This window comes from Tachypleus tridentatus, chromosome 9 (assembly GCF_004210375.1).
Source record: "Tachypleus tridentatus isolate NWPU-2018 chromosome 9, ASM421037v1, whole genome shotgun sequence".
NCBI lineage: Eukaryota > Metazoa > Arthropoda > Merostomata > Xiphosura > Limulidae > Tachypleus > Tachypleus tridentatus.
In genome coordinates this window covers 142,396,135-142,413,554 of record NC_134833.1, presented here as the reverse complement: position 1 = coordinate 142,413,554, position 17,420 = coordinate 142,396,135, and the positions used below count along the sequence as shown (strand labels likewise).

Genomic DNA, 17,420 nt, shown 5'->3' with positions numbered 1-17,420 from the left:
CTTAGTGATCTTAATGTTTTTAATATGGTTAATATAGCTTAGATTATTTCTGCTATAGTGTGAATTCCTTAAGCTCTAGGTGTGTCAAGTGAAATGTTAAGCTTTTTCATTTTTTCGTGTTTTGTAATTAGTAAAAGCAAGTATGCTTTTCAATACAAGAATTACTTAGCCTCATAGCTCTAATGTAAACCAGCATTTCCCAAGGTATTATGATAGTCAGTATTGCAATAATACAAAATTAAGCATTTTAATATTTTTATTAATGCAAATGAAAACTACAACTCAAATAGTAGATTAACATGTATTGGTGTATTATATTTCATTGCTTAACTCCTTCCCTGTCCTATAAATAGGGTGCAAAAAAATTGTTTATCGCATGGGTGTTATGGATGAAAATAATTGGAAAGGTTTGTGTAATTTAACTGGGTGTCATGATTTTTTAAACTATTTTTTGTTTATGTTTAATAAATATTTAGCTGTGTAAATTTTTTTTTTATAAATGCTCATTACACACAATATGCAAGTTTACTCTGCATAATGGTTGCAGCTATATGACAGTGATTATAAGTATGGAGATCATTATTGAAAAGCCCACTAGAAGTTATTTTGTGGTGTGACATCCTGTAATTAAATTTTGTGTATTTTCAGGGATATGGTTATGGGTATGCTCCAAATAGGGGTGGAGGACGAGGGTAAGCCACGTTTTTTGTTGTTTTTTTTATATTAAAGTCCAGTTAAGTTAAAGGTGCTAATTCTCACTTTCCATTTTACACATCTTACAAGTGAAATTATTGTTCAGTTTTGGTGTTTGCTGAAGCACGTTGCCTTTTTGCTACGTGTACATCATTCTAAAATATGAACTGTGTACAAGTTAGTGTCTAATCATTTGTGACAAGTATTTCTTAGTTGTTTTTTTCTCCCAGACAAGATGAAGACCGGGCAAACCACATTTTGCTGATGACCATTCTTAATCCTGCATATCCCATCACTGTGGTAAGTGTCTATTTACATCTGAAAAATTGATTTGTGTTTTCTATGAATTTTTAGTTTTTTGCTTTTATGTGTGTGGCTACTTTATTAAATAAAACTTCTGTTTCAAAGTAAATTTGTAAAGTGAGTAACATATTTCCAGTGACCTGAGACCTGTAAGTATTGGTGAAAGAGATAAAGGTTAAATATGCACACATTCTTTTTTTGTATTAATTTATTTAGCTAAATTTATTTCAACATCTGTTAGAATAGGATTACTTTTGAGATACACCCTATATCATAACTAAAGTAGGTCATAAAACAATGTGTGCATCAGCTAACTTTTCAAAATGTAACTAATCAAATCCTGTACAGTACTTTTATAACATTTATTTGTCAATTGCAAAAGGACTTATTTTCTTCAAATATTAAACTAGTGGATGAAATTTGAACTTTCCCAAAAGTATCTAGTTTCAGAAATACTTCTAATTAATGTCATTAATGTAGTTATTTGCAGTTGGACACAATAGCTTGTCTGCAAGGTGATTTCATGTACAGGAATTTTAATTCTTAAGAGTTTTCACTTGCAAAATCCATAGAATCCCCTAAACGAATTTAAATGTTTTTAAAATAAGGGTTTAATTTTCCATTTTCTCTACCATATCACTATCAGTATAATCCAGTGAAATGTTTAAACTTATGAAATTAAAATGTATTTTTTCATTTGTTGAATCATCTTAAAATATATTGAATCGTATATGTAATATATTGAATTGTATATGTAATGTGCCTTTTCACAAATTTATTTGTAGTGTTTTACTCATTTCTTTGTTATATTTGTCTACAAACTTTAGTTGATTCCTGTTCAGTTAATCTACTTTAGCCTGCACCATAATCTTTGCTTGTGCTGCTTTTTATGATGTATGACCAGCAAAGCAACAAGTAGAAAATGACTATTCTACACCCACCATTATGCTGGTACAAATATGTTGACAATACATTTACTGAATTCATATCTACAGAACGCACACAATTTTGTTTCAACCACATTACTTCATACACCTTGACATTAATTTCACCTATGAACATGAGAAAACTATAGTATTTTTCAACCTCAAAACTGCAAAAACCAATACACAATTCAAAATGGAAATTATTTAAAAAAAAAAAGCCCATTCTGGATTGTACATTCCCTATGACTTGGCACATGAAACAAAACAAACATGTTAAAAAAAAAAAACTGCCACAAAACTGTGTTCACTTGTCTGTTCGAAACATCCTCTACAATTGTCTCGACAACAGCTAGTTGCTGTCCATTCTACAAAGTTCTTGGATAGAACGTCCATGTTTTCAGAATTTCCTCTGTGCTCTTAGTTACATGCAGCAGATACAAAAATTGATGTTTAGGTGTTTTTTTAATATATACTTTTTAAATTAACTAATGTATAATATAATTTGAATTATCTAAGTTGAATACCAAATGTATTGACATACATTCATAACATAGTTCAATTACATTTTAAATGAGTCTACATATGTAATGACATGGGCTTTGACTCGTGACCCTATGAGGACCTGTTTTGGTAGTGTTAGTTGTTATTGTGTTGAAATTGTACAATTTTTTAAAAGCCAGATATTAAAATTTGAATTAACTTCACTAATGCCAATGTTATTGATGATAGTTTAATTTTTTATAATCGTGAATTTAAATATTATGACATGTAAGAGAGCCACACCCAGGTTTAAAGGGTTAATTGTTGCTTTATTCATCAGATACTTTGTTTTTCACGTTTAAGAAGTTTGCCACAATAAGAGTTGGCCACATTTTTAAATTTTCATTCATTCTGGTTTTGTTATTTCAGGATGTTATTCACACCATCAGTAGTCCCAGTGGGAAAGTACAAAGAATTGTTATTTTCAAGAAGAATGGAGTACAGGCTATGGTTGAATATCCTTTTTACTGATTTCTTTAAATTAAATGTTCATTCAGTCTAATCTGTGAATAACTTTATATTGTGGCCTTCATTTTGTTTGGAACCTTAACTTGTTCATCACATTTGACAGTGTAGAATCTGCAAAACGAGCAAAGCAGTCATTGAATGGAGCTGATATTTATTCAGGATGCTGCACATTGAAAATTGAGTATGCCAAGGTAGGGGCAGTTGTGTGATCTTATGTGGTTTTTATTTTTTTAACTTGTTGTGAAGTTCTGTAAATGACCTGTTGATGTAGTAGTGAGTAATTTTTGTTTTGTTGATTTATTGGAAGTTCATGAATTTTGAATGTTTTGTTTCTGGTTAGGAATGGATGATGTGTAATGTACAGCAATACTAATTATACTGTTAATTTTTTAGCCAAAAAGACTAAATGTTTTCAAAAATGACAATGAAAGCTGGGACTACACAAATCCTACCCTTGGTGAGTTAATTTTTCAGAATGCTATTGTTGTGGTTTATAATTTCACAGTATCAAATGTGTAAATAAAATTTTTTAATTTACATTAATTTTATCATTTCAGATAACTACTCTAACTTATTATAAGATATAATTAGGCTAGATTATCTTGTGCACCCCATCTATAACAAGGACAGGAAAAGTCAATCTTGAAACTTATTCCTTTCAAAATGCTTACAAATTTGATATTTTGGGTCACATTGCTAAAAAGTTTAAAAGTACTCTTGGGTTCTTAGGACTTAAATTTAGTTTTAGGGCTTTATAAATGAGAGGTCTAGATTTGAATAAATATTCTTAAAATTAAAAACCTAATTCTCTACATGGCACTGTTTTAAAGGTATCGTAGCATTATAAAAGATTAGTTATGTAGGTCATGCACTTGAATTTGCTAAATGTTAGGTGAAATTAATGTTAAAGGGAAACTTTCAAGAACATTGGGTAATTTACTTCTTGGCTTCTCTGAGTAGTGCACAACTCTAATAGAACTAGAACAACAGTAATTACTATTCTTTTGGTACTCCAGTTTATAGAATTTTGAGTTAACCCTTTTGCTGTGGGCTTGTTAAATTTGCAAGAATAGTCACAAATTTTGTGAGTATAACTGATTTATTAATATCTCAAAAACTGGTAAGATTTTATTACAGGTCAGAATTATCTTGTACATGAAGAATGATCTTATGGTTTAAATGTTTTTAGTAAGGTTTTTGTTCCTTACAAATTATTACAAAGTGGTTTACATTAAGTATAAAAATAGTTCCGTTTTCATATTTCATTTGTGTAACTTCTAGAACCTCCTGAAGGGTGTCAACTTTTTAATGTAAAGGTGTATTTTTGTTTCCCATTTTCTTTACTGTATCACTCTCTTTAGCTCTTATTAACATTTAATGCTTAGAATTGAGGGCTTTTTTTCTGTAGAGTATCTTGATGTTTTTATTAGTTTTGGATTATCTTTTTAATATTTCGTATTTTGTTACCCTTTACCACTCATTCTTGAGGCATGTTTCTTTTAAATACAACCCTTTAGCACAATTTTAATTTTGGAACATATTTTGAGACTTGAACAGATGCAACATATGATGTATATTTTTTAAATGTTTAACCTCTTATGTATTTTGAAATTTTAACTAAAGTATAACAAAACATAAATACAACTTGATCAAGCAGTCAATATTATAATCAGTTTCATGTACTGTGACACCAACTTGGTGCTAACTTAAAAATTTGTTAATTGTACTGTAGAATATCCTGCTGACAGTTATAAGTATGTAAGGTCTACATAAAGTCTATAAGACCTGAAAGCTGTTTGATTTAAGCTTAGCTAATTTCAGGGGTTAAATTTTATGACTTGTTACAGGTGTGTTCATTCTGAGAAGTTGCATCAAAAGATTATCTAAGCATCTCAATGTCCAGATATGCACCTCCACAGAATTGCCACTGAGGATAGTGTAGAGGTTGTCATAGCCAAAAGTCTAAATAGTAATTTTTATGTGGTTATGAATGCAACATTAACTTGGATTATATCTTTGTCTAAATACAAGGTCTATAGTTTCTTATGAATTATGAACTGAAATTACTGATATTGACAAGCTAGAATCTAAAATATAAACCTCTATCCAATTTATTGATACTGCTAAATGTGCTGATTCACAACGGCCTTGCACGCCTTTCTATTTTTAAAAATGCTTATGTACACCTACTTCTGTCTACAATGTTTCCAACCAATCAAAACTTTGGAATGTCCCTCATATTTGCTAAACTTTTGCAAGGTATTTGTGGAAATGTTCTTTTTTTAGTGTATTTCAAATGACATATCCAAGTCCTTGATGGGCCCAATTTTATATTTAATTTTTTAGCATCAAATACAGCATAGTTACTAAGCTAGATATATTATTGGAATTCTGTTGTATTGAAAGTAATTTAATTTTGGTTGTTTCAAAATGTGCGTGTATATGTAAAAACTTTAAACACTTATATTTTCCACAAAATTTAACAATTTTAATTGTTAAGAAATTTTAAGCATTTTAGACTAAAGATTTGTAGTTTTAAAACTAGAGTAATTTATATTTCCCTTTTTTTTATGGTTGTTACAAAGGTAATTTAAATTGGATTCTGTAGAAAGGTAGGGTGGAAAAAATAATATTGTCTGTTAAAAAGTTTGAAATGTATTCAGGAGAGTTTAGAGATTACACAATAATACATGAGAATTTTATGGAAAATTGTTTTTAAAAATAACAAACCACTTTGTAGTGTACTCCAGTTTGTAATAAAACTTTTTCACAAATCGTTAATGAAAATACTTAAATTCTTATTTTTGTGTATAAAAGACCTGTATACTAAAAGCCTCTTAAATTTTTTGAAGGTATATATAATGCATCAGAAATGAATTTGAATACTTTAATGTATGCAAATATGTATATAAGCTTGTTTATTTTATACAAAGCCCATCACAAAAGGGTTAAATGTGTTTAAATTTTTAATGTGATGCAGTCTCTTGCACAAAAGAGAATCCTTTTGTAGAAGGGTTAGTGATGTTGGGGTAGATTGTATGAGCTATCAGTTACTTTATATTAATTCAGGAATATAAAAAAATGGGCTAATTACTTGTGCAGGGCAAATTCTGCTAGTCGTTTGAGATATCTCCCTTTACAGTAGCCAGTTTCAGATCAAAACATCTGTTTTGGGGTTACTTTAAGACTAGTTAGCTGTAGTTAAATGTATTTCATTACTTATCTAGTGGAGAGTACATAATTCAATGTAAAAACAAATTACTATTTTTGTACTGTTTACTTGGTATTAATTTTGAATGTTTAGCAGATGTGCACTGCCAAACTTTCAATAAAACTATTAAGTGATTTTCTGTAATTTTTAAACTAGTTTAGAATCATGTTTGTTTCAGTACTACAATTAAATTTTCAATAAAACTATATTAAGTGATTTTCTGTAATTTTTAAACTAGTTTAGAATCATGTTTGTTTCAGTACTACAATTAAATTTTCAATAAAACTATTAAGTGATTTTCTGTAATTTTTAAACTAGTTTAGAATCATGTTTGTTTCAGTACTACAATTACAGTATTAAACATCACTCTATTATCTGAGGTTTACAAAATATGTTGGAATATTACAATACTAGATTCTGAATTTTTACTGATAAGTTAAGATTATTATATATCATTTTTACAAGATCTCTTTCTTGCTCTATAAGCTAAATACAATTTTCAGTTATTGTAAACATGTATTTTTATTTTGAGATACAAATCCAATTTAAACATGTCATATAACAGTCCAAAAGCACTAACATTGTATAAATTGTAAACCTGTTTCCCAAATGATAATCATAATACAAGTGTAGATGTATGTCGTAGTGCTGGTATAGCTGTTTGAAAACTCAGCCTATTTTCTACTCTTTGTGGATATCTGTAAAACATATCTTAACAAAACAAATGAACAAGCATTATATAGCAAATTTCGGTTTCATCAAATTAAAACTGTTACATGGTGATTTATAATTGTACAAAGAGATCTTTATTATGTATTATATGATCTTGTCTTGTGGGATGACACTGGTTCACAGAGAATGTACTTTGCATTGTTAACTTTTAAGATATATAACATGAAGTCATTTGTCACAGAATTGTTGGTAAATTACATCTTTGATTAAAGAAGTTTCCAACTGCAGAATTCAGTTTTGTCACTTATATTTCAACTGTACAAATGTTTTTTACATACCACTTGCAAGTCTAAGTTTTGATACATTTTCTCCTTCTTGTGTAGCCAGTTTCTTGTCACTAATAACTTAAACAATGTGAAAAGCAGTATGCAAATTTTTTTTTTCCACAAAATTGTAACTTACAATTTATCAATATATATTTGAAACATTTATTCAAAACTTTATTTTGAAGAGTAATGATTACAACAATGATCTGTAAAAAAAGTAATTTTCTAAACTGTATTGTATATAAAGTAGTTGAATATTTCAATAAAGCACCATTTTACATACCTTACATTTGTTAGACCCATCCTTCAGCTAGTACATTTGTTTATACATTAACTGCAGAAATTGTCTTTTGGTGTAATACAGTGGTCACACAACTTGTTAGGTGCTTTACTATGTGCTCAAAAATTGCATTACTCTGCATGCCCAAAGGATGTGTAAAATTTGTCATGGAAACCATGATTTCTTGCTTATTAGATATCTAAATGTAATTTTGGTTTATCACAGTTCAGGTTTACTTTTATGCAAATTCATTGTGCCATGTTAATTAACACATACTATTATCTATTGTTAATAATCTGCATAAATGTAACATTTAGCTGAAAAAAATTTGGAAAAACTTGTGAAACGAAAATGTGGTGATAGTTATTTGATACACAGCTTATAGATATGTTACAAATTAGTTGAAACAATGGTTAGATCTTTTATATATATATATATATAAAATCCAAAAAGGAAATATATTTATTGGCATATCTTGTCACAACAACATTTAAAAAACTATGGCATGTTGGGTCAAAACAATGAGTGCAACAAACAATTCATGTTGATGTTTATACGGATAAAGATAAAAAAATTTGTTTCATACCTAGCCAAAAGTTAAACATACTGGTGAGTGAAGTTATTTTCAATTAAAGTTAATTAGTGATGCTTTTAAAAAGTTTTTATGTACATGTAATAATTGCAAAGTTTAGCTCCAAGATAAGGTTTAGAATACTTTTACCTCTTAAGCACTTGCTTGGGGTCTGTGTGGACCTTAATCAAATAATTCTTAAGATATTAGATGGGAAGACAACCTTGTAGTAGTAGTTACTTTGAAAATCTTGTTTTTAAATAAAAATGGGTTGTACTAAGAGTTCCATGTGTACCCCCACACAAGTACTTAAAAAGGTTTCAAGTGATTCATGTGTACTTCTGCTAGCCTTACATTACAAGTTTGTAAATGGAAATTAGTTAATTTATACAAACATTAGTGTATTCAATGGTTACAGTTACCTGGTATCACAATGGTTTGGATAGTGGTGCTTTCTGTTATGAATGTAACACTAAGCTTTTACATTTTCTAAACATGTCTCGCTGTTTAAAAATCCATTTCTATATGAAGTGCATTTTCAAGTTGGTGTTAAAAGTAACTACCAATTCAGTTCATTGTCTTCAAGACAGGATAGTTTCATGTCACAGATGTTGTATGTAAACTGTAATCACAACAAATGAATTTTCATCTTGCCTCCAGAACAAATTATACATTTCATGTTTATATTGTCATTGAAGTTTATAGTTTTTAGAAGAATCAGACTATTGTTGATGTGAATACATGGTTATTTAAGTATTTTCATGTGAACATTTTTGTAATATTGTCAGGTATAACATGCTCTTGTTGGTGTGATCTTGAACAAATTTTCCAGGGGGAACCAAAATTTTAAATTCTGTTAAGAAATTTCATTTTCATGCCAGTATAATCAGAACAAATGTACATTTTCATATTGATATTCAGAATTAAAAGAACATTTGTCAGTCTTATAGTTTCAGTATTTTCAGATATAAACTTTCATGTCAGTATTGTTTTTGGATTAAATGCAGCTCATTTATATCAGAAGATTGTTACATTATCATGTCAGTATTCTCACCAGTGAAAGATTACATTTTCATGTTATCTTCAGTGAAACAGAACATTTTGCTGTAATACTGTTTACAGAAGAAAAAGGGGAATATATGCCATTGAAATAAGGATTTTTACATCAGTATTGTCAGAGAAGCAAGTACATTTTGTCAATCATTACAAGAAGACATAAGTACAAGTTTGTTCCTGTGTTCCTCTGAAGAAAGGGTACAGTTTAAATTAAAATACATGTATAGGATTGAACATGCACATTCTCACTTCAGATAAAATGAATACACTGTTATTTTAATATCATCAGAAGAAGTAAAATTAAGAGGGTTAAAATCATCAGTGTTCAAACCTACAATTAGATGATTTGTGTTATGTGCAAAAAAAAACTTTCAATTATAGTCAGTGGATCCCATTTGAAACAAGCCTTTGAAAGATATTTAAAAAGGCAGCATCTACTCAGAGAATACTTTTTATTTAGTGAGAAGGACCATAGTGCAAATATTTATTCATGTCTGATACAGACACGTACTCCTTTCCCATGACTGCTATACACAAGTTAAGTTTGAATCATGATGTTACAGTTAAGCTGTAGTTATGGGAAAATAGATGTTCACGACCAACATCTCAACAGTACACGGTGAAAGAACAGATCTGTGCATTACAATTAATGTGAGTGGCAAGAATGCAGACCTAGAACGCTGACATCAGAAGACATTTCACTGAAGTCCTCATGTACACCCAGTACTCCTTCAAACACAGCCACAAAATTTACTGTTGTCAAAAGTTTTCTGTGTTCTAAAGCATTTCAACCCTGCATTTAGGCAAGGTTGATGGACTTAGAAGGCAGCACTCCTGGGGCGAAGGTGTAGTCGCTCTTGGCTGATGGCTGCCACTCTGATCCTCCAGGCATCTCCACAGCAGTTTTGTAGTCTTGGTGAGCTGTCAGAGTGAGTCAAGGGGGTTGTAGTTACTTCTGTCAGTGTGTATCTGAGGTAAAAAATTGATGTATTATTTCTACTAGAAGGTAAAAATTCCCAGGTACTGATTTGTTATGATTCATTTGTGTAGTAATCGCTAAAGTTTTTACTGAATTTTAAAATTTTAGTGTAATAAATGAAAGTTTCATCATGTCAGTTAACTTCATATGGCATTAATATTTTAATGTTTCCATGGTATTTTGTATTGTGGTTGAATAAAATATTTTACAGTGTCCAAAAATATTTATTTCCAGTTTTAAATGTTTTTTTTAACTGCTGATTTATTTGTACAGCTGTTTTTCAGTGATTATTGTAACCCTTGATGTTGGTTCTATCATCAAATTGTTTTAAAAGTTGTCTACAAAGAAATTTTGTAGACTTAATGGGTTTTTTTGTACAAGATTAAGACTAATTTGTTTAAAAAGTAGAAAAATTGGTTCTGGATTGTGATTTGTTCATCTTCTAATTGCTGAGGTATTTTTGTACATCCTTAATATTGTTCAAAATAAAACTTGTCAATTGAATTAAAATAAAATGTTGCTAAGTTTTTTGGTTTAAAGAAATGGTAGTAGACTTTGGTAAGTTGCATTTGGTTTTTTAATATTAATCAGGATGCGAGTAGTTTAGTTTCAAGTTTTTTCAGGAGAGGAAATTGTACACGTTTGCAATTTAGCTTTTTCTTGTGCAGGAAAAGCACCTGGCAATGAAAGACCTGCCCTTCTTCAGGAACCTCCACGTTTTGGAGGTGGTCCACAGAATTTTAGTGAGTTATCTTTCTTATCTGCTTATGGTTAAAGAGAAAGATACTAGTGGTTACATAAAACATACTATAACAGTTAATTATAAATAAAAGTGAGTATTGGTTGATTTGAAATAAAATTGACTTGTTCTTGCCTTTTATTATTGCAATCACTAATTTATGGACATGTATTAAAATGCTCTGTTCTAAGGCATTAATTTTCACTTGATGAAAGGAGGTGAAGGAGGACGTGGGCCACCAGTTGCTCCAGGATATGGGCCAGACAGAGGTGACGGATTTGATGGATATGATAATTCTGGACCTCGCTCAGTACCTCCAGCACCAGGAGGTTATGGAGCAGGCGAGCCCTATGCACCGCAAGAACGTTATGGTGGACCACCACCACCAGATAGGTTTGGAAGGTATTATGTTATAACGAAAATGAAAGACTTAAATTAATTTTGAAAAGCACCCTAGATATCTGGGTATCTGAGAAACTAAAAGGCTATTTTATAGTTGTCTAGTCATACATTTTTTTGATTATTAATGTTTAAAAAAATTTATGCTCTTCATAAATTGTTTCCCTAGATTTGGAGGAGGAAGGGATGCTTACGATGGCCGCCCTGAGGGTCCACCACCTGGCCCACCAGGACCACGTGGTCCAGCTTATGGGCCTATGGGTGCTCCCCCACCTGGAGGAGCTGGTCCTCATCAAGGCTCTGTTATGATGGTGTATGGTTTAAACCCAGAGAAAATGAATTGTGACAAATTGTTTAATCTTTTCTGTCTGTATGGGAATGTAATCAGGGTAAAGCATTTTCACATTTTGATTACTGTATGTATTGTAAAGATTAAAAAGCTACTTTCAAGGAATCTTAACAGCAGTTATGCAAGAAACTAGTCAAAGTAGATAATGTATATACTTAATGTTACTTTAACATATGATTAAAGTCTAATGTTAAATTTGTATGAGTTTTCTTGTAATTTAAGGTTTCAGTGAGTTGTGTGAATTTTTAATAGTTATACTCATGACAAAAAGATTATATTGATATTGATGCAAACCTGAGGGAAAAATCTGGGTGGGGATGAGGGTTTGTTTTTGAAACCATGATCACTCATGATAACACCCAAACCTCAGGCTAACTTTTGATAGCCCACTCACATGAATGATTTCTGTAATAGTTTTTCTTTCCTCCTTCAAAGATCAAGTTCTTAAAGAGTAAAGAAGGTTGTGCCATGATCCAGATGGGAGATCCAATTGCTGTAGAAAAAAGTGTCACCCACATGAATGGAGCCATGTTTTTTGACCACAAGATGAATCTGGGGTACTTAATTTTTTTATTTTATTTTTTAAGTAGATAATAAAGTTTACCATAGTATCGAAAATTGGTACTTAGACCATTTTATCGTGTATTTTGCATGTTGTTAGGGGGGGGAACAGTTAAGTGAAATTTTTACAATTGTGTGTGCAAGAAGTTCCTTTGGTAATTAAACAATTTATTCCAGCTACTCCAAACAAGCCTTTCTTAATGATGTTCAGCAGCCGTACGAACTTCCTGATGGCACTCCATCTTTCAAGGACTACATGGGTAACAAAAATAACCGTTTCACAACTCCAGAAGCAGCCATGAAGAACCGAATTGCACCACCATCCAAAATGCTTCATTTTTTCAACACCCCAAGTGGAATTACTGAAGAAGAATTGAAGAAGGTGAGACTAGTGCAGTCTGTTTAGTAATAGAACTAAACATCTGTCAAAATGTGCTGGGTTAAGTTTACCAACCAAGTGTCCTCCTTGTAAGTCAGTCCTTATAGATTTGATACTATTAATCTGCTGTGTATATCTTAAATTTTGTATTTTTTTTTAGTAAACATTACAACTTTTTCACATAAGTTACTGAAGTTCTTTTAATAAACCAACAAGATTTACCCATGAACATATCAAGGTTTTATTTTGAATAGTTATATGCAATGTAATTTTCATGTTTAAGATTAAAAATATTTTTATCTCAAAAACCTAAACATCTCAAATGTTTTTCCATGAAACTTTCATTTTTCTCTATCCTCACTACCCAAAGGTTGGTTGGTTAGACCCAACCTCATAGCTACCAAAATAAATCTAAACTTCCTTTGTTTTTCTGTCTATGATAAATTGCATTGTGAAACATTTGATTATCCTAAGTAGCTTTAAACTTGTAACACAGTATGTATGTTTATAAGTACATTTTACTGTTATTGCTCTTTGAACATGTCTAACTACTATTTGCACCATTATAATTTTGTAAGTCACTTGGAACAAGTGCTTAAGTTGCTTTTTTCTTTTGTCTATAACACTTAACTATTTTTTATGTCTTATAATGCACTGAGCAATACAGGATAATAACATGGGGGGGGGGGAGTTTCCTCCATTAATTTTGTAATTCTGTGTAACAAAAATAATCCAAGCTAGTCACTTTTTCTGTGGGAATAAAGCTTGTACTAGCAACAAAATTCTGAATTCTTCATTCAGAAAACAGTCATTTAAGATATAAAACTTTGGACTTGTACTATTTTTTATATATAATATAAAATTAAATGTAAAATCTTAAATCATAGGAGACAATGTGATAGGTAGATGTCAGATTTTGTTTGACTAACCAAATGAAATAAAAGGCTACAAAGAATATGGTTTGAGCAGTGACAATTTTGTGATGAGTAGTTTACATCAAATTTCATAATTGTTGGGTTGGGATTATAGTCACTTGGAGAAAATGTTACATTAGGGGATTTGTTTGGTTTGGTTTTTTTAAATATTACCTCTATGAAATTAAATTTTATACACTGTTAGAATATAGATTTTCAGCTAAGATTATATGCTATGCTAATTAGTATAACAAGTCACTAAAACCTTGACATGAAGTAAATAGTGCCCATAGTAATAGGGTTAACATACTATTGTTTTAGCTTATGGTTAATTCATTTTTATTAAAAACTTTTCTCAGTTAACTTGGTTTATAACAGTTATTATGACTAATTTTTGCAGTATTTTTATAGAGCTTTTTGTAGGACAAACCATTTACGTACATTCATGTATATTTGTACACAAGATGTTCAGGGTTAGGTCAGGATGTGTGAAATTAAACTGTTTGTAACCTTTGAATATCAGGAAGTTTTTTCCATATTTTAAGAAGGGACAATAAATCACCCTATTGTAACAGGGCAAGGGTCAAAGGTCATGTTATTGCATTTGTTGACTCGAACTCAGTTTTATTAAACTACTATTTTATTAATTTGTCTTTATGCATAGTATCAACCTGTAATTATAATTGTTTAAAAAACAACGTGACCTGATTTTTGTATGTGGTATGTTGAATGGGCACTGGTTTGAATGAGATGTTTGGATGTCAAAATACAAAGTATGTAGTTTTATATGAATTCAAATTACTGAGTCTAAGAGCTGGAATATAATGTAAACTCTATGATGAGACCACTGATGTACACCTACAATGAAACCCACCTGTCATTTTTGGAAATGGTTTCTTGTGCATGTAATTCTATATATATTTGCATGTGAACAACCACTCAAAGGTTCAGAATACTTCAAGTGGTTTTCCCAGTTATTTTCAAATGTATTTTTCCTTCCAGACAATCTTTAGTGCTGGCAACTTTTGTGTTTTTAGTTTGTTTTTTAAAGATGTGCTAAACTTGATTTATAATTGAATTTTATGGTATTAATATAGTAATTTATTACTTTAGCTATTCAACTGTGTATAACCTAGTTATTTTGTTTTCACATCAATCATTTCCTAAGGCTTAGCATCCTATGACAAGCAGCAACTGAGTGTAAAAGTTGCAACTTTATTTACTGTTTTATATTTTCAGAAAAAATAAGTTGTAATATCTTGTTTGTAAATAGTAATAGTATATATGTATGTATTATAACTGAAATGTGGCTATTTCACAAAATACTAGTCTACTAAAACAACCAAAACACAAGTTTTTATATTCTTGGATACCATAATTAGTGCACATGTGCTGTGTTATTGTAACTTCTATATTAGCTAGCAGTGGTTGAATGGTTAGTATAATAAATATATAATGTTATGATATTTGTTAAACTATTGATATTAAAATTGTTTTCAAGTTATAATTTGTAGTTATTCTAAAAAGTAAAAAAGCATAATTTTATTTACTCCCTAATTTATTTATGGTAGTTAGTCAGTTAAGTTTTATAAAACCATTACAGGGTTTCCTATTTGATAGTGGAAATAAGTTATCAAATGTTTAAAAAACTATCTGGAGGTTGTAAAAATTTTGCATGAGAAACTTAAATTTTTCTCTTGCATAAAGTATTTTTCACTTTCAAATCAGTTACTCTACATGTGGCATAATCACCATTCAAAAAAGAAATTGAGAATCTTTAAAATATCTTGCTACTTAATTTGAAAACCTGATTTTTTGTGCGAGTGTTGTAATTTTACTAATAACCTGCAAATTTTTGTAAATGTGCATACGCTGTCAAGTCATGGTATAATCACTTGGATACTTTCGTGGTTACGAGCTGGGTAGATTTCTCCCAACCTGTAATGAAAGGATTAACTGGGTACTACACTCCATTTTATTAAAGTAATTGTCAGTGAGAAATAACATGTAGAGTTGCTTTTAGCTAGTATGTTACAACATTGAAGCTTGTGTTATGTTTGATTTCATCCCCTCTGCATGTGTTAACTTTTGAAGCCAAAAGCAGTATTTGTTTAATTGAAATGGTGTAGTCCTTAGGCTAAATTTTGTAAGTTAATTGAACAGATGTATGCTGTTTTATGAGGTTAATTGCATATTTTAAAGTTTTGTAGAGGCACTAAAGCAAAGTATTATTCAAACTTTCATACTTTCTCAAACTACAAGCACCAGATGGAATAAACTTTTGAATTTGTTATTAATGCTACCATAAATTGCCAGTAGGTTAAATTTTAACTTGCATAATTCTGAATGGTATTGGCTTACATGGCTGTGTAATCACTGGCTAATGTTTCAGCCAGGAAAATTATTATTAAACCCCTAAAAATGTGGGTTTGTTTTTCTATACAATATTTTAAAAATGTTTTTTCCTTTCTTGTGAACTAAAAACAATGTACTTTTATGTTTTATTTTCATTACCTTAAGCTTATGATTGAGTTCAAGATTTGACTTTCAATATTTTAAAATTTTCTCATATTTGTGAATTTATTGAGTAACATGTAGGCATTTTATTGTTAGTAGTTCTTAAATTTTTAAAGGTATTTTTACCTAAAGAGAATAAACCCTAGAAAGAAATTTTATTTTTTAACTTTATTTGAGGTGTAATAGTACCAGTTTTAAAAGTGTAAATAAGAACTTGTGCCAGAAAGCTGTAGTTATCTTTATAACGTTGTATTTAATTTTTTATAGCTATTTGAGGACTCTGGAGTGAAACCACCTGTGTCTGTGAAGAAATTCCAGTCCAAATGTAAGTGTTTTTTTTGTATTTCCCATTACAACGAAATTGTAAGTGCAAGTTTGATCTTAGTTATATCATTGTTCTTAAGTAATACATTTTACTAGATCAGACAGCTAACACTTGTTTATCAGAATCCATTCAGAAACTAGGATTTAATAACTTTAAATTGTCTTGTTATTAAATTACGTTGATCACTTTATAATTTACTAGCTGAAAGAAGCTCATCGGGACTACTAGAGTTTGGTGGTGTGTCTGATGCCCTAGAAGCTCTGGCTGTTGTTAACCATAAGGCTATTCCTAACCCTGGTATGTTTTTTGATGTCTTTATTGTGGTGTAATGTTAGTGGATGGTGGCAGTGGTTATTGTTTATTGGTAGTTATGTTTTTCAGTTTTGTTTACACATGTGTAACTAAATACTTCCAAACGATATGCTGTTATTGGGAATTTAAGATAAACTTTGGTTGTGTGTTTTGTCTCCCTCTCCCCAGTAATTAAACATTCGTTGTTTTTCACAATATGTAGTTTATTTGTTTTTGTGTGATAAGTGAATGTAACAAAAACTCATCCTAATTCTTTTCTTTTACAGATAGTAAATTCCCGTACATCACCAAACTGTGTTTTTCAACCACTGGACCACGCTTTTAGATATCATTAGTATGGTGCCATTTTAATGTTTAACGTTTCTTGCACTTTAAACTTCAGTGGGCTCTGTTGGTGTCTGTCTTAACTAGTCTTAGACAAGATAAGGACTTTTTTTAATGTTCATTTTAATACAGTTTTACCTCTCCATACTTACATCATTGTCAAGATATGACATTTTCTTTTGTGAATATTCATTGGTTAAACTGTCTTGTCTTGTAAAAATATTGTATTGACTTAAAGTAAATGGCAAAGGCTTTACTGTTCAGATCTTGTAGGTTTAAAGTACAATTTTGTTTAAAGCCAATTCAGTAAAGCTGTGATTTGATTTTGTTTGTTACGTATGAAATAAAGATATCCAGGTATAAAACTTCCATGTAGTTTTATAAGGTGGGTACAATAGCAAGTACAAAACTGCTTGGTATACATTTCATCAGCTGAAGTCATTCTATTAAAAGTGAAAATATATCTTATACAAGTATAATACAGTGAAGTTACTGTTTAATTTCATTAAATATTTCATCATGTAAATTATAAGTCCAGAAATGAGACAATATTGCATCAAAGGGAAACTTTAAAAG

At 30.3% G+C, this 17,420-nt stretch overlaps 1 protein-coding gene across 9 annotated transcripts in view; it reads left to right on the top strand.

Annotated features, from left to right (window-relative positions):
- Positions 1-17,209, top strand: part of sm (heterogeneous nuclear ribonucleoprotein L) — a 30,852-nt gene extending 13,643 nt beyond the window's left edge. For 2 of the 9 annotated variants that reach the window (XM_076457652.1, XM_076457648.1), the window contains 13 exons: positions 649-692; positions 924-993; positions 2,832-2,919; positions 3,027-3,121; positions 3,324-3,387; positions 10,694-10,768; positions 10,980-11,166; positions 11,333-11,552; positions 11,948-12,069; positions 12,251-12,455; positions 16,151-16,208; positions 16,410-16,505; positions 16,787-17,209. In XM_076457652.1, coding sequence (XP_076313767.1) covers positions 649-692; positions 924-993; positions 2,832-2,919; positions 3,027-3,121; positions 3,324-3,387; positions 10,694-10,768; positions 10,980-11,166; positions 11,333-11,552; positions 11,948-12,069; positions 12,251-12,455; positions 16,151-16,208; positions 16,410-16,505; positions 16,787-16,845 — 1,383 coding nt within the window. In that variant the 3' untranslated portion in view covers positions 16,846-17,209. The remainder of the gene's footprint in view (positions 1-648; positions 693-923; positions 994-2,831; positions 2,920-3,026; positions 3,122-3,323; positions 3,388-10,693; positions 10,769-10,979; positions 11,167-11,332; positions 11,553-11,947; positions 12,070-12,250; positions 12,456-16,150; positions 16,209-16,409; positions 16,506-16,786) is intronic. The other 7 variants (XM_076457651.1, XM_076457649.1, XM_076457650.1 and 4 more) reach the window with 7 other exon arrangements.
- The last annotated feature ends 211 nt before the right edge of the window (positions 17,210-17,420 follow it).